The sequence below is a fragment of the Papio anubis genome, chromosome 1, assembly GCF_008728515.1.
Source record: "Papio anubis isolate 15944 chromosome 1, Panubis1.0, whole genome shotgun sequence".
In the NCBI taxonomy this organism is placed as follows: domain Eukaryota; kingdom Metazoa; phylum Chordata; class Mammalia; order Primates; family Cercopithecidae; genus Papio; species Papio anubis.
Genome location: NC_044976.1, coordinates 152,099,037 through 152,121,939, shown reverse-complemented (window position 1 = coordinate 152,121,939; position 22,903 = coordinate 152,099,037). Strand labels below are relative to the sequence as shown.

General features: G+C 44.7%; 1 protein-coding gene across 1 annotated transcript; it reads right to left on the bottom strand.

Moving 5' to 3' along the window:
* Nucleotides 1–354: 354 nt before the first annotated feature.
* IRF6 (interferon regulatory factor 6) lies at nt 355–20,676 on the bottom strand. The gene is made up of 9 exons (XM_003893154.5): nt 20,457–20,676; nt 16,472–16,543; nt 15,741–15,917; nt 10,904–11,108; nt 9,843–9,971; nt 6,886–7,044; nt 5,119–5,511; nt 4,291–4,409; nt 355–3,275 (listed from the first exon to the last, which is right to left on the bottom strand). The coding sequence occupies exons 3-9, from the start codon at nt 15,912–15,914 to the stop codon at nt 3,051–3,053; spliced, it is 1,404 nt and encodes a 467-aa protein (XP_003893203.1). The 5' UTR covers nt 15,915–15,917; nt 16,472–16,543; nt 20,457–20,676; the 3' UTR covers nt 355–3,050.
* Nucleotides 20,677–22,903: the final 2,227 nt, after the last annotated feature.

Genomic DNA, 22,903 nt, shown 5'->3' with positions numbered 1-22,903 from the left:
ACAAAGGGAAAGGATTTCTTGAGAAAACACCAATATCTAAGGAAATTGCCCCAATTTATTTATACTTGGAGCAGGACAGAGATTAAGGGAACAGTGGACACCTACACTGTAGTTGTCACTCCTGGGTCTATCTTGGTGGTGCCTTCAGACCGTGAAAAGTGAACTGTAAAGATGGGGTCAGCATGGGAGGAGGACCAGCTTATAGGAGTTACCAGGCTAACACTGTCTGGTTCTTAGCTCAGAGGGAGTCAGAAGCTGAGTGTAGAAAGTAGTCTTCTAATTTTAGAATGTTTTCCTTTCCCGCATTTATTTAATTTTCCCATGGTGGTTAACAATAAATCCCTAAAAGACTGATTTAGTTCATTCATTTATTCCAGCAACAAATATTTGAGAACACACTGTGTCCCAGACACTGTTCTAAGGACTGGCAGCGAAGTCCAAGACAAACAATCCCTACCTTCAGCAAGTTTGCAGTCAAGCAGGATACAGATGCTGAGCATTACAAGGGAAATGATTATTCTGAAAGAGGAACTATGGGGTGCTATGGGAACATATAACCAGGGACCTAATTATATGGGAAAGGGACCAGCCCAGATCCAACACTTGCCCTCCCAGTTTACCTCCAGTAGGTTCTTTTTAACTTGAACTAATCTTGTTTGGTGGGGTAGACAGTGAGGAAAAAGAAGAGCTAGTGACAAAATCTAACTCCCTTCTCAGTCTTAAGCATGATGAAGGCAAGGGAGTAGAAGATATCAAGGGAGTGAGTGGTGGTGGCCACCAAAGGAGATAGCAGATTGAGGCCCTAAAAAAAGAAAGGAAACCTAAATCTATCCAGCACTCTCCCAGCATTCTGAAAAGGAGCCAAAACAAGGAAGAAACTGGGGTATCTAGTGAGGACCTCACAAATCACTCATCCATTTCTCTGACATGTTCATAAACTTTTCACAGTGGTTACAAACCAAAAGCTTGGTGTTTCTTGGCACTTTTCCAATACCCTTTACCAGCTCACATTATCTGGGCTCCCACCCAGGCTACAGATAGCCTGGCTGTTAGCATTTCACAGAAGGGATACAGACTGGCCCAGATTCAAAAGCTACCCTTCTAATTTACCTACAGTGGGTTATTTTTAACTTTGAGCTCCCACATAGAGATGGGGCAGCCAAATATCAAGACCAAATCCCTCACTTCACCTGCTCAACAAAATGACCCAAAAAATGTAAAGTTTCTGTGCCATTAACACTTCCTGGTCCCTAAAAGCCCAACTTTTCCTCAAAGCTGGGCACCTGACCTTTAGCCAGATTTCTTAATCTTGTCATGCTTTTCGTAATAGCATGGGTAATGCTTTTTCATAATAGTAAATTCCACCAGGTCTCTTAGAAACTCTAAAACCAAAGCTTAAGAACTTTAAATAAATAAGTCCTCGTGTCACCACTGATTATGAACTTTTAGTTTTTAAAATAAGGCTAGCACAACTTTTGAGTCATTTTGAAAAGTAGGAGATGGCCTGGTTTAAAGGTACCAGACTAGACATGGGCTTCCTTACTACGTCCCGACACAGACAGAAAGGCATCACTATTCAAGAGGACTGGGGCTTGCAACCACAGATTACCATCTTATTTGCCATTTAGGTCCCAGATTGCTTGAGCCCAGGAGTTCAAGACCGGCATGGGCAACATAGCAAGACCTCATCTCTACAAAAAAAAAATTAGCCAAGCATCAGAGTGCACGACTGTTGTCCCAACTACTCAGGAGGCTGGGGCAGGATGATTGCTTGAGCCCAGGAGCTTAAAGCTGCAGTAAGTGGTGATTTGCCACTGCACTGTAGCCTGGCAACAAAGCAAGACTCTGTCTCAAAAAAGAAGAGAAAGCCAAAATGGTTAGAGACTCAGCAGATGTTTCCAGATAAGATCAGTTTGTGACAGATAGACCTGCATTGTTCTATACCACTCTTTACCTTCACTGTTCACACTCAGATACCTCCACTAGTAAGGGAGACAAGCAGGTTCGTGCTATGTGAGCCTTTCCAGAAGAGTACTGCCCAGCCCTTCTTCATCCCTGCCTTAACACACCCAACAACCAATATCTTTCAACTGCAAAAAATCTAAATTATACTGTCCCTTTTGTAGTCAGAGAAGTATATCTTAGATCCCCAGCTCAGTCTAGCTCAGAGAAGAAAATAAGAAAAATAGAGCTCTTTCCTCTTAAAGCTACCACCTGAGTCACATACTATCATCTACCCCCCTCCCCCAACCCCTAAACACACACACTGGTATTTGAGTGGTAATATGGTAAATGCCTGACAACCTATTCTTCCACAGAATCCCTAGGCTTTCTGTGTCAACAGCTTCCCTTTAGAAGCCAAATTTGTGAGCTTTCACTCCACAGGCTGGGTGACTTTCAGACTTTGGCACCCATTTCTATTTAGATATCAAGCATGGTTTCTAAGCAACCAGCCAGCCAGCTCCTCTCCCTCTCACTTCCCCCATCAGGGAGCCAGCTTACTATACTAGCAGAACAGGTCAAACAGAGCTTGATCCTGGACAAATCAGTGCTTGAGGAAACTTTAACAAAACCAAGGAAAAATGTGGTACAAGAACAATGCAGAAGGATTCTGTTCCAGGCAGTTTAGCCTTGTACAAGTAGAAGAAGGTCATCGAGTCCGTTTTAAAGCTGTATACAATTTCAGGCATCATTCCAATCTCTTCACTTTATAAGCAATAAATCTGAAGTCCAGAGGTTAAAGGACTTGTTCAAGGTCACATTGGCAGCAAAGCTGCAGCTAGAACCTTGGTGTCCAAACTCCCAGGCCAAATCTCCTTCTACTGTGCTACATCATACTACCATTAGGAGATTTGAAAAAGAAAAGCAAAGTCTGAAGGGTGATTTTTCCATAAATTAAATCAGCTTTAAATCTAGGCATACTTGGAGAATCACAGACTTCTAACACTGTTAGAGAAAAGAGAGACTTAAAAGCTGGTTAAATCTAAACAATAAAAAAATCCATATATACAATATTATAAAAAAGGAAAGGAAGAAGATGGCATTCACGATTATTGAGGAGGCAGGGCAGGGGGGAGTTGCATGCTGGGGGTGGACTGCATGGGCTGCCAGCTCTCCTGGGTTTGAAGGATGCGGTACAGCTGCTTCAGCTGAGCAACGATGTTATCTTTGATGTCTGGGGTTGAGATCTGCAGGCGGACACTGCCACTATCAAAGGATCGTGTGAAATCACCAGAAAACATCTCGTAGATCATCCGAGCTACTACTGGAATGACCTGTTCAAGACACAGAACATAGGTGTATCCTCTCAGGAAAAGGTATTTTTAAATAGCACAATGGACCCAAGATTGAAGGGCAGATCAAAGAGGCCCTGAGGAAGCCCCTCATTCTAATGTCTAAATAAAGGATATGCCTTCATCTCTCTGGACCATCCTCCTGCCAAAGCTCACTCTGGAAGTTGGTTCAAATGAAGGTAAAGAACCTAGATGTAACATTAGGCTACATGCCTAAATGAATGACTGCTTACTTTGCAAGACTTTTAACAAAATATCATCTATTGCTTGCCTTGCTACACAACTCCAGGGGCAAAGCCCAACTGGCCTTGCTGCCACTTCCTAGAATAAATTTATATTCCTAAAAGTAACTCAAAAGGTTTTTCTAAGAAAAGCTGGAAAGGGCCAGGTGTGGTGGCTTATACCCATAATCCCAGAATTTGGGGAGGCTGAGGCAGGAGGATCACTTAAGCCCACGATTTCAAGACCAGCAGGGGCAACATAGTGAGACCTCATCTCTGCTAAAAATAAAATTATGCCAGGCATGGTGGCCTGTGCCTGTAGTCACAGCTACTTGGGAGGCTGAGGTGGGAGCATCACTTGAACCTGGGAGGTTGAGGCCACAGTGGGCTGAGATGATGCCACTGCACTCCAGCCTGGGTGACACAGCAAGACCGTGTCTCCAAAAAAAAAAAAAAGTGCAATTTACATTGTGTGTGTGTGTGTGTGTGTGTGCGTGTGAAGAAAAGCTGGAAAGGGTCATATCTGTGAGGTTTCAGCAAGACTCTAAGGTTAGTAAGAGAATGAAAGACAAGATCTCCTCTAAATCAGTCACCCATTTTAAGGACCCTGCCTTTTCCAGCATGGTCCTACTGCACAAACCTGAGTCTGTTACCCCATCTGATGAGACTGAAACCTACATGGGCTGATGGATGCTTGATGAAGGCTCAACCCAGACCTGGGGCCTAAAGCATTGGCAAAAAGGAGAAGAGTTGTTGACACAGCCTTATCTTCTCACCTGAACCAAGATGAGTTTCCTTTCCAAGGGTTTCCCATCTGGCCATTCTTCCCCAAAGCATAAGTAGATCTCAAACGGTGGCTGCTTTTCTATCTGTCCTTTCTGGTGGGCAATGAGATCTGCAGAAAGTGGAAGAGCAAGTTTGGTATACCGGGTCATTCCACATGCACTCAACAAATACCATCTTTTATGCTGTCCATTACAATAGCCACTAGCCACAAGCACTCACTAATTTTAAATTAATTAAATAGTTCCTGGGTCACATTAGTCATATTTACATGCTCAATAGCCACATATGGCTTGTGACAACCATGCTGAATAGCACAAATATATTGAACAGTACAAATTACAGAGGGTTCTCTTGGACATCATTGATCACAACTTGCGGTCCAAACCACATTGTAAAAAATTCACATCTCAGTGCTTTCCCCAAAACTGCCTGCTTGAATTCACCACTCAGATAATTCCCAAAAGAACATGTGCTATTCTGAATATGACAAGCAGGATTACCTTCCAAAGTTAAAGACAAGCTGGTAACATTTGAGATGTAATGACAGGGCTGTCTCCTTCTTCTGCCATTGAAGGAGCCACAACCAACTTAAAAATGACTTCCAAGTACATATCTTTGGAGTGAAACTCCCTTCTTTGTTGCTGAGGTCACCTCCAATTTTTAGAACCAAAGTTCTGTTCTCCCTTGACCTCCTCCAGAAGAAATTTTTAAAGATCTTTGCCATGCCAGGAAAGCAGGGAGGTGAAAGGCAGTCATGGTGGAAGGAATGTACTTCCAGAGAATGATTCCCGCCATCAACCTTCTAAGAAATGACTTACCGCTAAGGAATGTTTCCAGACAAAATAGCTTGACCTTCTTTTGTCTCTCAATCAGGTTGGGAGCAACAAGTGATGGGGCACATGGCCCAGACCAGTACACCTTGCACTGGCACAGCCTGATGGCATAAATGGCGTGACCGCTGACCTCCAGGATCAGTCCTCTGTCCATGACGTCCAGCAGCTTGCTAGTGAAGAGCTTCTGCTTCTCATTGGTAATATGCTCAGGACCTGGGAATTTGACCTGCTCCAGGCTGACAGGACCAAAGAGCTCCTCCTGGTCAGGCATGGGACCCAGGTCCCCATAGAAGAGTCGGCAGCCCTGGGGGTTGCTCACGGTCATGGTCTGCCCGTACTCCTTCCCACGGTACTGAAACTTGATGTCCAGGTCAGTCACTGCAAGGTTAGAGATGACAGTGAGAGTCCTGCTTCACTGCTCTGCCTGTTCATCCCTGTGACTCATGCAAGTCCATTAAGATCAAGCCACCTTTCAACCAGCATTCAGGAAGGCCACTGCCATAGTTATCCTTCCTGCAATAAAGGGAGACATCAACATATCCCTGGAATATTCACTCAAAAGGCTGCCTGAAAGCAAACAGTTCAAGGTCCATCTCAACTATTTCTGTTCAATCACCACACCCCAAGGGCTACAATTTCATCAAGTAAAGTGGTCCTGGTATCCCCACACTATACTGACTGAGTCTTCACACCAGTGGTCATTGGAAGGAACTAAAAACTAAGGTATCTGGTTTGTGTATCATTTTTAGCTTATTGTTTAAAGAAACTTGAGGAACAAGAAGCAATACCAAACAATTTTTCTGAAAATGACATGTGAGCACACACACTGGGGATCTGTTCTAATAATATACCATGAAAGGACACAGTTCACATCAAAGTTAATTTTTACTCAGCAAATCTCCATTGAACCCAATAGCCCTTATCAAAGCTAATTAGCCTCTTGGACAAAATTGTATTAATAGCACTCACATGCCTACCATGTATAGTGTGAAAGGGAGACCCAGGCAATGACATTGATTCTTCATTGAGATAAATTCATACCAAATTCAGAAAGAGGTTTTTTCTGTAGGTCCTAAAGCCTCTCAAAATCCAAGAGCCGCCTCTACCAAATCCATGGCCATTAACCTCCCTGTTCCACAACTAACCTTGTCACTAAATCCCCCTGCCTGACTGATAAACCTGGGCCTCCTACCCACCTAAGACCTGAATAACCTGGAGCTGGAGTTGTAACCAATCAGAGCGTCCCTATGGGCAAGTAAGTAGTAAGTATCAGCCAGTGTATCTTTTCTTTTTCTTTTCTGGTTTTTTTTTTTTTTTGAGACCATGTCTCATTCTGTCACCCAGACTGGAGTGCAATGGCTTGATCAGCGCTCACTGCAGCCTCGATTTCTGCCTTCAAGTGATCCTCCTACCTCATCCTCCCAAGTAACAGGGACCACAGGCATGCACTGCCATGCCCAGATAATTTTAGAGTCTCACTATGTTGCCCAGGCTAGTCTCAAACTCCTGGCCTCAAGCACTCCTCCCACCTCAGCCTAGGATTACAGGTGTAAGCCACCACACCCAGCTGGGCCAGTGTTTCTTTACTTCTTCCCTGGTGACTCATGGGCTAGCCAGGAAACAGAAATAGAAGGTGCCTCTGAGACAGGTAGTTTTTCAATGCATGGCAAAGAAATTAAGTCAGAAAGCAGGACAGGAAAGAGTCTGTAATAGGAGCAGAAGGCCCAGCAAGAAAGATAAGGTCTCACTTACTTGGGAGAGAGCTGATCCACAGTTCTGGAGAGCTATAGAAGGGCTGTATAGGTGCCTGGGGTACTTCCATCTCCAGGGGTTCAGTTTTGGGCCACACTGCCTCAGGGCTGCAGTTGCCCACACTGCAATTGCCCACACTGGCTGGCGCCATGGGAGAACCTAGAACAAAAGCATATGGTGAGCAGACAATGCACATCACTTGCTGATGCTCTGAGAACTCACAAGGTCAGTAGACAAGAACTAAATACTGAACCCTGACCCAGTGTGATCTTCCAGCCCATCAGTGATTCCCATAACTAACACAATAAGAAATAAGGTTCCTCTGCTCCTGCTTCCTAATCATATTATTTCTCCCACAAATTCATAGTTTTAAAAACCTTTGTTTGCTAAAAATTAACTTAGACAAGTGAGTTTTCTCTGGAGGTTAAATTATAAGGAGTAAGAGATTCCATACTGTAAAATTTGCCCCAAGCAATTAAATAGAGGTTGGTTGTCTTCCATAAAATGAACTCAACTGAATTAGCTGATTAGCTTCAAGGAAGTGTTAATGCATAGAAATTCCTTTAAAAACAAACAAATTCTTTTACATGCATAAAACATCTGGAAGGATACTCAAGAACCTAGAAGGATCTGACTCCTCCAGGGAAAGAAATGAAGGTTCAGGGACAGGATAGAAGGAAAACCTTTCCACGTATTTACCTTTTTGTACCATTATGAATGTCAACCATGTGAAAGTATTATTTATTCAAAAGGATCCAATTGAAGGTTTTTTTTTAAAAAAAAAAAAGAGTATTTCCCTGCTACTGTCAAAGGTGACTTGCTCCAAAGTCTACAGATTTCTCCTCCTAGCCTCACCTCTTAGGCATCTATTCTTCAACAATTCTTCATCCTCTGGCCCAACAGCTCTGAAATCACAAAGGTTAATGTTTCTTTGACCCTTTGTGTATAAGTCTGGTTAAATTTACATTCTCATTTTACTTTTTTGTTTTTCATATCTATTCTACAACTTTCAAAAAAAGGATTAAAGGCAGCTCAAAACATAAGGACACACAAATGCTAGCTTTAATAAAATAGCAACAGAAATAGGAAATCAGGATCCTGGAAATAAACTGCATCCTTTTAGGGGGTGAGAATAACAGAATGAGTCAGCCAGACATTTGGGAAAGGATCCCACATTTCTAGATGTTCAATTTCACTAAGTGAGAATATAACATGTGGCAATGTTTTGTTTGTTTTTACTTTTATTTTAGTTTCAGGAATGCGTATGCAGGTTTGTTAAATAGGTGAATTACATGTCCCGGGGTTTGGTATAGAGATTATTTAGTCACCAGTTAATAAGTGTAGTACCCAATAGGTAGTTTTTTAATCCTCATCCTCCTCCCACCCTCCATCCTCAAGGAGGCCCCAGTGTCTATTGTTCCCTTCTTTGTGTCCATGTGTAGTCAATTTTAGCTCCCCCTTATGAGGGGGAACAAGTAGTATTTGGTCTTCTGTTCCTGTGTTTTAGTTCACTTAAGATAATGCCCTCCAGCTACATCCATGTTGCGGCAAAAGACATGATCTTATTCTTTTTTATGGCTGCATAGTATTCCATGGTATATATGTACCACGTTTTCTTTATCCAGTCCACTATTGATGGGCATTTAATTTGATTCCATGCCTTTGCTATTGTGAATAAGCGCTGCAATGAACATACGTGTACATGTGTCCTTATGGTAGAACAATTTATATTCTTTTGGGTATATATCCAATAATGGGATTGCTGGGCCAAATGGTGATTCTGTTTCAAGTTCTTTGAGAAATCACCAAACTGCTTTCCACAGTGACTGGACTAATTTACATTCCCACCAGCAGGATATGTGTTCCCTTTTCTCCATAAACTCATCAGCATCTGTTATTTTTTGACTTTTCGGTAACAGCCATTCTGACTGGTGTGAGATGGTATTTCATTGTGGTTTTGATTTGCATTTCTCTAATGATTAGTGACGTTAAACATATGGCAATATTGACCTGGAAGATCTCTATGAAACTTCTCTTTACCCACACTTGGTTGCAAATATATAAGTGGAAGGATAAATGAAGGAGGGCCAGTGGATAGACAAGTGTCATTTCCTGATTCTGAAAGGTAGGGGCATCACCTAGAGTAGGGTACCTGAAAATCCTAAATAAATAATCTTGATATCCTAAGTTTTATAGGTGGCACAAGTTATCTCATTTTGACCCATTGCAGCCAGGTGGTACTAAAAAGACAATGAAAAACTGGTTGGCTGGATATCCGCAAGTCATTTGAGTAGGAGCATTTCAGTGGACAAATCAAGTAAAGATGCTGCAGAAGAGTAATTCAACATGTGTTCAAGTATCCTCAGAAAATGCAGTGGGAGATTCAGTACCTGCTCTGTCACACAGTGGATTCTCAAGCTCCCAACTCAATTTTCCTGGGAAGCTGGATTCAAAAGCCCACAAAAGGAAAGTCTGTTGCAGATAAATCCTATCAGAGCCTAGAATTATCAGCTACAAACATCACAAGTTTCCTGTGATACAGCCTAAGCAGAGTGGTCCTTGTTAAGGAAGTGACACAGAATTTATACCAAGAGAAATATTAGAAGAGTTTGCCCGTAACTCGTAAAACTGACACTGCACTTGGCCTGAAGGAAATTGGCAAAATGTATAACTGATGATATATTTGTATGTTGGGTTAAGAATGAATTCAAATTTTTTATTTCTTTGAATTAGCACATAAGCTTCCGAAGATGTTCTATTGCCTGGAACCCACCCAACTCTACTGGGATAACTGAGACAGCAGGGAGTTCCTCACCTCTGACTCCCACTTGCTAACAGTCCAGCAGCCTGGACCAATCCTGCTTTCAGGGCAGTGGTGGCCAATGTATTGACAGTTCCAAGGTCAAAACTCCTTACATCCTCCGTATGTCTCTGTACCACCCATCATCCCCACTCACCATTGATGTTCAGGAAGGGGAAGGTGTCCTGGATGGGAACATGGTGCTGCGACTGATCCAGCTCATCTTCCTCATCTTCTTCATCCACATCATTATCCTTCTCATCCCAGGGAGCAGACCCTGTGGATCCTACCCAAGATACACAAGCTCACAAGTGAGCCATTCAGGTTGCACTGCCATCCCTGCAGCTGACCCACCATTCAAGCTAGGGACTGCTATCCCAGAGGCTCCTCAGGTTCACTACACACCCTCAATGTCCTAGCTAAAAAGAGTGAGAATCAAAGGAACCAACACTTCTCTCATGGAAGGACCTCCCTGGATTCACTGGAGCATGTATCTAAATTATCTGGCTGTTAGTACTTGTTAAGTACGGAGTTAATTGGAGGGATTAGGAGATATTCTCTTATTCAAAGTATCCTATGAATTAAACGATCACTCACCCAATATGTATAAAGAACTTATTACCCTGATCTTGTCACTATTGTATGTACCAAAACATCACTATATACCCAATGAATATGTACAATTATTATTTGTCAATTAAAAACAATTTTTTTACAGATCATGTTAATTTTTTTTTTTTTACAGGTCATGTTAATTGATTCTCACAATAGCTTTTGAAGTAAATAGGAAAGCTGAGATCCCATATTTTAGAGTTGAAGAAACTGAGGCTCACAAGAGGTAAAATGACTTGATTCAAGTCCTACAAGTAGTAAAGTGATAAGGGCCACGTTTAGAATGCAAACCTAAGCTTTGATCCCTTCTCTTTCAAAACTACCTGGCCTCTTGAATCCCAAGAGAGGCTACTTTTACAGTAGAACTGTATACCCCTCCACTTTCTAATGTTTTAAGTAACTAGGCTAAAAAACATACCCCTAATTAAGCAAGATTTTGCTGAGTTTGAGTCTTTTGTTTTCTATGTCCTTCCCAGAGAAAGGCTTTCTTGCTTTATCCATCTTAAACTTTGTAAATCAGGGCTGTTTTCAAGTTGACAATCTCTTAAGAGTCCAGCTGAGAATCTGGCATACTGCCCACCTTCTCCCCAGCACCTGGGGCCTCACCTGGGTTAATGATCGAGCCCTGGGGCTGAGGGATGTCACACACTTGATAAATCTTCACTGGGTTCATGGGCACCTCCTTGGTGCCATCATACATTAGGTTGAATTCTCTGCTCTTATTGAGAGCACAGCGCAGCTGGGCCTTCCATTTAGCTGGATCAGGGTCATCCACCCCTTCCTGGTACTTCCCTGTCTCTACAGCCCAGGCCTGAGAACAAGAAACCACAGTGAGTCCTATCATTGCCCAGAGCCACTGCAAAGCGTGTGCTTACCCTTTCTCATAGACACACACACACACACACTCTTGCATGACTGCCCCACCATCCCAACCCCGATTTACAGAGACTGCAGCAGGAAACACTGCCCTTAGGACCAGGCAAGACAGGTGCCTAAGTGAAATAAAGCCATGTGCAAACACAATATATTAAAAGGAGGAGCCTTATCGCAAGCATTGGTACCAGCACTCATCAAGACGACAATGTTCTAATGAAGGGCTGAAGATAAAGTTTGGGGAAAATATGCACCAAAGTGCAGATGGTAACTCTGGATAGCAGAATTTCAAGTAACTTTTTTTCTTTGCTTATTCATTTTTGACATGAGTTGCTTATATGACAATAGGTAAGACAAAGAGGCATGGCAGAGGATATGAAGAGTTTGGCCTCCTGGGTTCCTTCCCATCAGTCTTCAATCTAATACATAAATAAAGAATTGTGGCTCACTCCTGTAATCGCAGCACTTTGGGAGGCCAAGCCGGGTGGATCACGAGACCAGGAGTTCGAGACCAGCCTGACCAACATGGAGAAATCCCGTCTCCACTAAAAACATAAAATTAACCAGGTATGGTGGTGCATGCCTGTAATCCCAGCTACTTGGGAGGCTGAGGCAGGAGAATCACTTGAACCCGGGAGGGAGAGGTTGCCATGAGCCAAGATTGTGCCATTGCATTCCAGCCTGGGCAACAAGAGTAAAACTCCATCTCAAAAAAAAAAAAAAAGAAGAATTGTAGAAACCAAGTACCTTTAGGAGGGAAGGAAACACACTGGGGGTTCAGCTTGTCCCACTGCCTGAGGGCCTCAAGTCCTAAAAAATCCACACCCCTTACCTTTCCCTATCCTCTCAAACTTCTACTTCATTAGAAACATCATGCTGTCAACCACACCAGTGGCTGGCAGCATGGACTAAAACCACTTTGACTCCTTCTCTCTGGTTTTCAAATATGGAAACTCACAGCACTTTCCCCAGACAAGAAGAAGTTAGCCTTCCCAGTGAGGAAATGAAAAATCTAAGCCGCTCAAGTCATAGACCAAAGTGCTCAGGAGCAAAGCAGGGAGTAGACACCTAGCCCTACTTTCGGCTCTAACAGGCATTCTTGTTTCTGCTCATAGGATAGCCACTCTCCCCCATTGCTAACAAGTTCTCTGATCTCTTTGTGCAGGAGTACAACTTGTTCTGATGCCGAAAAAGTAGGTGCCATTAGCAGAGAACTCAAGACAGGAAGCACACACCAATGTTTTCAAGCTAACAGGTTATTTGACTTGTCCAAACCCAATCCCTTCCTGATTCTGATCATAGGCTTCTGCCTCAAGTTGAAATTGAATTTTTCTGCCCCATCCTTCAAGAGCTCTGATCTCTTTCAGTCACCCCCGAAGAACCTCACAGTCATGAGGAAGTTCCCTCAAAAGCTAATCTAAATCCTCCTCCTCCAATTCGGATCACTTCCTCTTACCATCTTCTCAGATTCCAGTCCCTCCATTGGATTTGTGGTACAGAATGAAGAAGTTTGGCAACACTGTGCTGCCCCAGGTGGCTGAGCAGACACTAGGGGGCCTAACTGCTGCTCCATTCTATCCAACCCCCTACAGGAGATTTCAATTTCACTGGCCACTGGTATCTGGAAGGCCTATCTCCAGTTACCTGGCAATACCTGGCTGCTGCCTCCCCACATTTTCCCTTCCGTTTGTTTGATCCTCTGTGTGCCCACGCTAAGTCTGGCCCCACCCAGCTGACTTGGGCTATGAAGACTTTGGCAGAGGTCTGCACATTTCTGTGGTTCCCTAAAGCCCTGCTTCTCCATGGAGAGCAGCCAGACCAACCCAGAACCACAGCCCCAGCCTTCCTGCTCACCACACAGCCATCCCCAGGACCCACCCAGATTGCACTGGGCACCCAAGGCTGATGCAGTGAAGAGCCATATCCTTTAAGACTGGAACTTTATAATCAAGAAAGGAGGCCAGGCCCGTTGGCTCACGCCTGTAATCCCAGCACTTTGGGAGGATGAGGTGGGTGGATCATGAGGTCAAGAGATTGAGACCATCCTGGCCAACATGGTGAAACTCCATCTCTACTAAAAATACAAAAATTACCTGGGCATGGTGGTGCACACCTGTAATCCCAGCTACTTGGGAGGCTGAGGCAGGAGAATCACTTGAACCCAGGAGGTGGAGGTTGCAGTGAGCTGAGATCGTGCCACTGCACTCCAGTCTGGGTGACAGAGCAAGACTCTGTCTCAAAAAACAACAACAACAACAACAACAAAAACAAAGCAAAACAAGAAAGGAGAGCCTAGGTGGAACCATGTGGCAATCATTGTGATTTATAAACATCGCTTGTTCAAACCCATTCTGAGTCTTGCTAGCAAGAGATTCTGATCACTGTGCAGGTCCTTATTTCTCTTCCTAAAGAAGAAATAATCTCTGCATTTTTATAGCGCTTTACAAATCCGTTTCCATACTTTATTTCACTTGATTCTCACAGGCAAGACTACTTTCATCCCCATTTTACCAAAGAGGAGCTGAAGCCCAGAGAGGTTAACTTGCTCAGGGCTACACATGCAGCTGATGGTAGTAGAATTTGAGGCTAGTTCTTCCAATTATTGATCAGAAAGGGCCGTATAATGGGGGTTGGAATGGAGACAGAAAGTCAAGGGTTCAAATCCTGCCCCCACTACTTACTGGGTGTGTGATTTTGGCAAGTTATTCAATCCCTCTAAGACTTAGCTTCTGCATCAACAGCATGAAGGTAATACCTCCCTTACAGGGTTGTCATGAGAATTAAAAGAGATAATGGACACAGACACTCATTTAATGTTAGTGCCCACCTGTATATTCTGCTAAAGGCCATCAGAGCTTGGTATCTGTGAAAGCACCCTCCCTCTGCACTCTGCAAACAGATGCACAGATATAACTAAAACAAAGTCACCTCCCCACAGCCCAATTTTCCTCAAGCCCCAAGCATGCAAGCCTAAAGCATCACTCTCATGAGTAGGGCTTTCAGGAAATAGCCTCTTCCCCAAGGCCAGCCACTGTCAGACATTTGAACAGCAAATCCAGTTTCAGACCATGGCCACAAGAGGCCAACTGGGCCAAGATGGGCCTGCGCCCTTCTCAATGCCAACTCCAATAATTGGTGCTGGTTTATAGGTACTAACCTTGTCAACTTTTATATTGTTATTTAAAATCTAAATTAAGAGCAGTCATTTACCTTCTAAGTACCTTCAGGACAATTTTCTGTCTGCCTGTCCTCTCTACACCTGACATAACTGAGTTGGGTGGGAAACATCCCAAGGATGGCTTTCTTTTGAACCCTGCGCTCACATTTTCTGCCCTTTCCAAACCCAATTTCAGCAAGGACCCAAGGCATGAATCTTGAGAGGCCCACAGTAGAGACTGTATTTCACTGGTGACTTCTAGCTTATACTCAAAGAAGAAAAGGGCAAACAAACTAACTTCTCAATGTCTTGGGATGCAGGAACTAAAGCTACTCATGAGATGGAAGTGACCAAGAAAGAAGCTGGTCTGGAGCAGAGGCACAGCCTCCAGTGTTTCAAACTATGTGAAAACCTTTCCCACAACAAGCCTGTCCACCTACTTCTGTCTTAAGTCAAGCTTTGGTTTCACTTAAATTTTGTAAAATGTTATGTGATTAAATCTTGTTTTCAGTTAAATAAAATGACTGTCATATCAGTGCTATTTCTTATTTTTGAAAACATTCATAAAATTAAAACTTATAATTAAATCACCTTTAATTTTTAAGCAGCAGTTATAGATGGGGCAAAATATTTTAACTCAAAAGAAAAGCTTGCCAGGTGCAGTGGCTCATGCCTGTAATCTGAACACTCTGGGAGGCTAAGCAGGGAGGATCACTTGACCCCAAGAGTTCAAGACCAGCCTGGGCAACATGGTGAAACCCTGTCTCTGCAGAAAAAATACAAAAATTAGCCAGGCATGGCAGTGTGTGCTTATAGTTCCAGCTACGTGGGAGGTTGAGGTGGGAGAATCGCTTGAGCCTAGAAGGTCAGGGCTGCAGTGAGCTATGATCATGCCACTTGCACTCCAGCCTGGTTGACAGAGCAAGACCATATCCCACAAAAAAAAGAAAAAGAAAGAAAAACTTGTTGAGAGTCCTCTATACCAACCACATAGGCTATACTGTGTGCCTGCTAACACCTGATAGTTCTGTCCTGGTCTGAGTATCCATTGCCAGGCCCAAGCACCTCTCTGCATAGCAAGAGCTCTGAGTGATTGAGGAGGAAGAGTCAACTGCTGACCCTTGCTAGCTTTTGAAACAAACACATCACTACAATCACTAATGAGAGTTTTGGCCAACCCCAGCTGGTATCCTTTGGGATGTGATTGAGTACCTTCAACCAGTGGGAAAGAACAAAGGGCTTCAACCATTGCAGATATGCCTCCAAAAGAGGAATTACCATGCCTGCAGAGTTTGGGCACCCCCATCATAAGCATTCTCTCTGTTTCACCAGAGTTTTAGATCTAGTATATTCCCCAGGCCAAAAAAAAAAAAAAAAATCCAGAAAGGTCTGATGGTAGAAGAAGTCCTTTACCTTAAAAATGGTATTTTCCTCTTCTTGTTGAGGGCTATGCCGGGTGGCATGTTTCCAGGGAATCTGGAAGCGTTTAGAGTCCCTGTGTAGCCAGATGAGCCCAGGGTAGAGGCCACTATCCACCTGGGCCACCAGCCAGGGCTTCAGTCGGACTCTGCGGGGGTGGAGGGCCATGATCTGGGGGATCAGAGGGAGAAATGGGAAGAGCAAAAGAATTAGGCCAGCCACTGGGAACCCTTCCCAGCCACCGTTCCCATCTACTAGAGCTACAGTTTCACTAGATTACAGCAAAGAAACTAAATATGGGAATAAACTGTGCCAGGTGGGAAAGAAAAGAGGTTAAAAGGTCCTTTTTATTCTGATTCCAAAGCCATTTATACTTCATGCTTTAGCCAAATCAGACTTATCATGCAAGTAGATCACATTTCTTCTATTTAAATCCTGAAGCAGAAAAATAAAAAGATGATGTCATCCTGCTGGAACACAGTCCTTCCTGAAGCACCAAGGACTTTGGAAGAGAAGGGAAATTGTTCTTTTCAATCCCATCTCAGGAGAGGGAAGAAAAAAGTTATGGAAACAGCAACAACTATATAAGTGAGAAGCTGAAGCATGTTCTCTTTTTAAACAAGACAACTAAAGGTGAATGGGAATATTTTAGAAAGAAATGACAGCACCATGATGAGGGAGAAGTAGGTGAGGGATAGATCCTGGACTCCAGAGTCTTCACTTACATGGAAGAGCAGGCAGTGTGTTCACAGGGATCTGAAGAGTCGGCTTGTCTTTCCCTTGACCGCTCAAAGGTTCTGTATGGAGAAAAGGGGGGTCTCAGCTGGTTATCCATACAACAATCTAGTGTCTGGGAGAAGGCTTGGGAACATTGGCGACAAAGGTTCTGAGAATATGTCTCTGCAAATGAGTTCTGGTAAAGCTCAGAAGTCCTACAATAACCAAATACTAAAGTACTAAGAGTACTTAGAGTACCAAAAACAGTCATGAGACAAGCTTTGCATGGCTAGGACAGCCTCCTCCCTTGGGTCTATTTATCTCCCAATGAAGCCTGGAGTGAACTGATTGGTTGCAGGAGCCAGCCTGGGTAAAGTCTGCAATTGATTCTCGTAAAAATACATGGGCATAGCAGATAACATTCAAGAGCAGCTGGCACTCACGGCAGAAAATAAAAGCCTTCCCAGATTAGGTGACTGATAAAAAAAGAGTCACTGGAGAATTGTTTATCTGAGATGTTCTGTTGGATTTTTTGGTGTTCTTATTTTGTTTTTACTTAAGATGAGAATGAGATGCCTGGAAAAAGAACACTCATTCAACAAATATTTGCTCATCAGCTACTGTGTGCCAAGCACCGTGTTAGTTACTAAACACTAAAGCTCTATGTTCCTTCTTGAGAATCTCCACATTGGAACTTCTCAAGCCCCAAAATGGCCTGAGGAGGAGTGAAAGATAAATAGGTCACCTTCATACCCAGAAAGATCCCTACCTAGATCACAGTTCTGAAACCAAACAACCTTACAGCAAAGAAGCTAAATATGGGAATAAACTGTGCCAGGTGAGAAAGAAAAGAGGTTAAAAGGGTCAGCTGAAGGCTCCAACATAGAAGAGCTTAGCTGATGGGGTGGCCCATAACACCACTTCTCTCCCCAGCCAGACTCCCAACAAATGTGAAAAACCCAAACCTAACTCAGCATCTGGCACTTTAAGAGCAAGGCAAGACCTGCTCTCACCTGAGCTTTCTGACCCAATTACCAAGTCCTGCAACTGAAACCTTCCCCCTGGGAGCACAGTGGGTAGGTGAGGTTGGCATGCAGTGTTCAAGTGCCCCCACGTAGTTGGCCTTGAATTGCGGTGTTTTGTAGGGCAGCATGTGAAACCATCAAACCATGGAGTGCATTTACACCTTATAAGGAGGAGGGAATGCATATTCTCTCAAGGGCTAGTTCTACCTTCTGCTCCCCAGTCCTATCACTACTAAAAGGGGGATGGAGCAAGAGAAGGAAAAAGAGGATAGAGAAATAGGCACCATCCAGTCAATCTAGTAAAGAGCTTTTGAGAATTTCCATTGCAATACTGGTAAGTGCTGTGTTTGGGCCTGTCAGACATTAAAATCCAACTCTTGACCAATAGTGGACTTGAAGAAAAGTCCAAAAGGGCTTATTGTAGTTGACCCAAAGCCCATCATGAAAAAATTAAGGCAATCAGGCCAAGACCAGGAGCTGCGCCTGATGATGGGAAAGGAGAAGCAGCCACCCATAGAGATCAGTGATTAAGATCTAGAGCCCTGGGTTCTCAGTGTTCTCCTAAGATGGAACTACACATGAGCAGCCTTGCCTCAGCCCCATGGAAGGAGCCCCAGCCTGCCCTCCTCCAAGCCCATGCCCTGCCTCTCTCACTGTAAACCCTCTCCACCTTCTGAAAGTCAGCCAAGATCTCCCCCACCCACCACCCAGTAACTATAACTCTAAAAACAGGCAGAGATGGAAAAATTGAAAACCCAAATGACCGAGACGGAAATGGTTCATTACGTCACAACCACAGGCTGCAATACCAAGTAGCCATTAACAACAGGCATCAGAATTTTTATTATACTCAAGGAAATATTTACAATATGAAGTTGTGGGGGCAGGCGGAAACACAGTATACTGTGTAGCACTATCTCCATCTTATAACATAGCACATACTTGTGTACATGTGCACATACACACAGAACTGAAAAAAGGAAATAAATACAACAATGCAACAAAATATTTGTAATGGTTATTGGAATTGTAATGGTGATGGAATTATGGATGCTTTTTACATTCTCCTATATACGTTATACATGATTCATATTTTCCTACAATGATATGTTTCAACTTATAATTTTAAAAACTACAAGTAATATTTTTTTAACCTCAGGACAGTAAGACATTGCTTATGAAGGATGGTAACAACAATCCTTTGTATCTGTGTAGGCTTTACAATTTTTACATGAACCTTTACCTAACATGTCTGGTTTCATCCTTGTGAACCTGAACGTGGTATTACTATCCCCATTTTACATCTGGGCTAACTGAGATGCTTTATCTCCTAAGTCAGAGTGTTCTGTACCAAACCTTGTCACTGCACCCTGCCTTCTATGTCCCTCTCATCTTCTAGGCACCAAGAAAGTAAACTAAAAACATCAGCAAAGATTCCAGCAGCACAGAGGGCCAATAAAGTGACTGAGGTAGAGACTGCATAACATCCACTCTCAAACACACCTAAATCAGAGTTCTCTTTCTAAACACTCTTACCACCCAAATCCCAATGCCTGCAGAACCACCTTAGCCTAGTTGAACTCATCTTGGTATCTCTAGCTGCCATCACAGCAAAATGCAAGGCCTATGTCTCTAACAGGTATTTAACCAGCCAAAGGACAATGATGCTAACCTATGTATTCCCCTCACGCTGAGCATAGAGGAGGGACACTTTCAGCCTCCTCAGGGCACTAACTGTCCTCTCCCATACGCCTATTCTAGGGAGCAGGTCCTCCATAAACACCCTCACTGCCACCTCCATAGCGCCTCCCCAGACTAGTTTCCAGGGGCACTGCCACACCAAAGCCGAGATTTGGCCATCAGTGGTTTTGCTCAGGTTAAAACACAAGCCATTTCTTGCAGACAAGTCTTAGCAGTCCCAGTTCTTCCCTTTCTCCTGAAGGAAGTGAAATGTCATCCTCTAAGTTCCGTTCCTCAGGTTTCCCTGTTTAGTTTAGCCCTGCTTAGGGGTAAACTCCGGGCGTCTAGTCAAAATGTCTACACCCTTCCCCCCTGCTGGATGGAAGTTGGGGGATGACAAATGGGAGTTACAAGGTATTGAGTGCCACTGTCATACGTCATACACGTCTCATCCTAAACCACACTCCTGGGTCAACACCAGCTTTCACCAATCCCACCCAAGCACCTTCCTCACCCTATCCGTCTCCTTTCCCTCACTTCCACTCTTGACATCCACCAAGAGAACAGGTAGCGACAGGGTGACCCCTTTACCACAAAGCAGGCTGCCTGTAAAGAGTGGCACCTCAGGCCTCCTTTCCAAGTCAGGCCTGGGAGACTTTCCCCATTCTCCACACAACCCTCTAGCCCCTTCGGGCAAAGAGGGCCCACCCCCAGAGCAACCACACCCCAGCCCCACCCTCCCCAACACCTAGCTCCGCTCCTTGGAAATCCAAGGGTGTCTCCCAGGCCCAGGGCGAAGGGCCTAACTGTGCCAAACAGACTCAGGAGGGAAAACAAACCGCCAATGCTCCAAAGCTCCTGGCCACCCTCACACCAGTTTCTCAAAACGCCCACTAGGACCAAGGGCCTGCGGACCTGGGAAGTCCTCTCTCTGGGACACAGGGGCCAGCGCAAGTTGGTAAGAATGAAGGGGGCGCGGTGCTTTAGATCTACCGGATAGTGGGGTTGTTGGGGACCGAGAGCAGTTCCCTCCGCTTCGGCGGTGGGGGTAGGGAGAGTAGGCACAAGTGTAGATTCGAGAGGGGCCTAGCGCTACAGAACTGAGGCCGCCCCCAAAGCTATCTGGAAGAGGGCGACAGGCACCCAGCCCCAGTGTGTACGCACCCAAACACACAAATGCCCCCGCGCAAGTTCTCTCACCCCCTACAAACTCCGGCGACGGGTCCTACCCCACCCACGGGGGAGCCTCCCCTCCCTCAAGCTGGTCCCCAGAAGTTGGCGTCCCCACCTTTGCTCAATCTGTCCACCAGAAGCTGACGTCCCTCCGAACCAAGTCCGCAGCGAAGATCACCCGTCGCTACCACGCTCCTCGACGTCTCAGCCAAGGGGCGCCTGGCTCTACCCAAGTAGGGACTGCGGGTTCCTCTCCCCGTCCCGCACCAGCCCTTACCTGCCCGGCCCAGGTGCGCCGAGCTCACGTCAGCGCCTCGCCCCAGGACGCCGCAGCCCTCGCCTGCGCCCGGCCACGCCTCCCAGGTGTGGCCACGCCCCCCGGCATTCGGGATTGGCGAGTTGCAAGAAATATGACACTCCGCGTTACTGGACGGCCCGGCCCAGCGGCGCCCGCCCTCTGTCCCACCCTACTCCCCCGCTTCTAACTCCGGCTAAGAAAGTCCCACATTCAGCCTAGCCTTACGCCTCAGGGCTGGTGGTCCTGGGAACTGGAAGTGACTGGGAGTTCAGATCTAAGTCGAGAGGGTGCCTCCCTCCTTCACGCCGCATAATTACCCTGCAGTATGCAGACAGTTAAGCACAAATGAGGGTTTTGAGATTCTGGGTTGGCCCTACCACTCGTGGGCCTGTGTAAGTGGAGTCGTACATGAAGAAGAGAACCAGAACTCTTGGTCCTGTCTGGGGGAAGCCATATGCTTCCAGGACTAGAATTCTACCTTTACTCTGCCTCTTACCCGTGTGACTCTGGGTAAGGTACTTAGCTTCTTGGTTTCAGTTTCCTCATCTCTTCAATGAGAATAATAATTCCTGCCTTCTTTTTTGTTGTTGTTGTTGTTTGCTTTTTTCTCTTTCTTTTTCTTTTTTTTTTTTTTTTTTTTTTAAGGCAGGGTCTGGCTCTGCCACCCAGGCTAGAATGCAGTGGCACAATCATAGCTCAACCTCCTGGGCTCAAGCGATTCTCCCACCGCACCCTCCCAAGTAACTGGTACTACAGGCATGGGCCACCATGCCTGGCTGATTTCTTTTTTTTTTTTTTTTCTTGTAGAGACAGGGTCTCACTATGTTGCCCAGGCTGGAGTTCCTGCTTCCTCTGATCACTATCGTGTAATGATTAAAAACATAGCCTCTGGAGCCAACTATTGGGGTTTAGACCCCAACTCCATCAGATACTACAGACTTGGGAAAGTTTCTTAAGCTTTTTAGGCCCTGGTGTCTTATCTGTAGAAAGAGGTCAGTAATAGTACCTACCTCAGGGTACTGTGGGGATTCAATAACTACATGTAAACTGCTTGCAACAGTATTTAGCACTTATCAAGTGCTTTTTATGTACTTGCAATTATTATTGGCGTAAAGATTAAAAGTACCATATAGACAGTGTGTCAGAGAACAAGAAGGCATTCCTTGTTATTACCTGAAATTCAAGTCCTGCATGTACCCTAACAGGTGCTTGATGAGATTTCCCTCACCTTCCTCATCTATCTAGAGGACAGGTTTGCAGGAGGCTGTGCAACACTAAATGAGACTTTTAAAAATCCCCCACCCTCAACCACTGAGCTGTCGTAGGTGAAATGGGGCATGAGCAGGTCACTTAGGTTTTGGTGTTTAAAGTAATGAGTGAGAAACTGTGGAGGAGTGGTGCAATTAGTTGAATTGTCACCCACATAGAAAAAAAATTTGTATTTTGAAGTCTTGACTACCCCCCACCCCCAACCACCACCACCAGCCAGATGTCAGAATGTAACCTTATTGGGAGACAGGATCCTTATGGAGGTAATCAAGTTAAAATGTGGTTATAAGGGTGAGCCTGAATCCAATGTGAATGGTGTCCTTATAAAAGGAAGAGATTTGAACACAGAGGCAGATACCCACAGAGGGAAGGTGGTATGAAGAGACACAAAGAGAAGACAGCTAGCTGCAAGCCAAGGAGAGATACCTGGAATAGAGCTTTTTTTCACATCCCTCAGACCTTGATTTTGGACTTTTAAACTCCAGAACTATGAAACAAAAAATTTCTGTTGTTTAAGCCACCCACTCTGAGGTACATTGTTATGGTAGCCCTAGCATACTCATACAAGTGTGTTGAAGAGCCCCAGATTGATAATAATGTAGGCATGATTCCAAGCCCCAATTTAGCTTTGGACTGTAGCCAGCAAAGGCCTGGGAAGCCAGCAAGGCCCCAAGGCCTGACTCAGCCAGCCTCTGTCTCAACCACTACCCTGTGGCCACTCTTCCCTTCACTGGGGGAAGGGCAAGCTCATCAGCACAGCTAGCTGTTTACCGCTGATGAGCTCACTAGACAAACAGCATCTTCCATCTGGCCCAGGGCTGGGCTCTGGGGACCAAACAAGCTCCACTGCAGGTGTATGAGAGGGATGAGGGATAAGGCCATTGGGAGAGTGTCATTTGAGGGAGTCAAAACCCCAATGGCATACAAGTATGAGCCCACACACAGGCACTCACCTTTGCACCAGCTGAAATTCCCATGACTAAGGGGATGTCTTA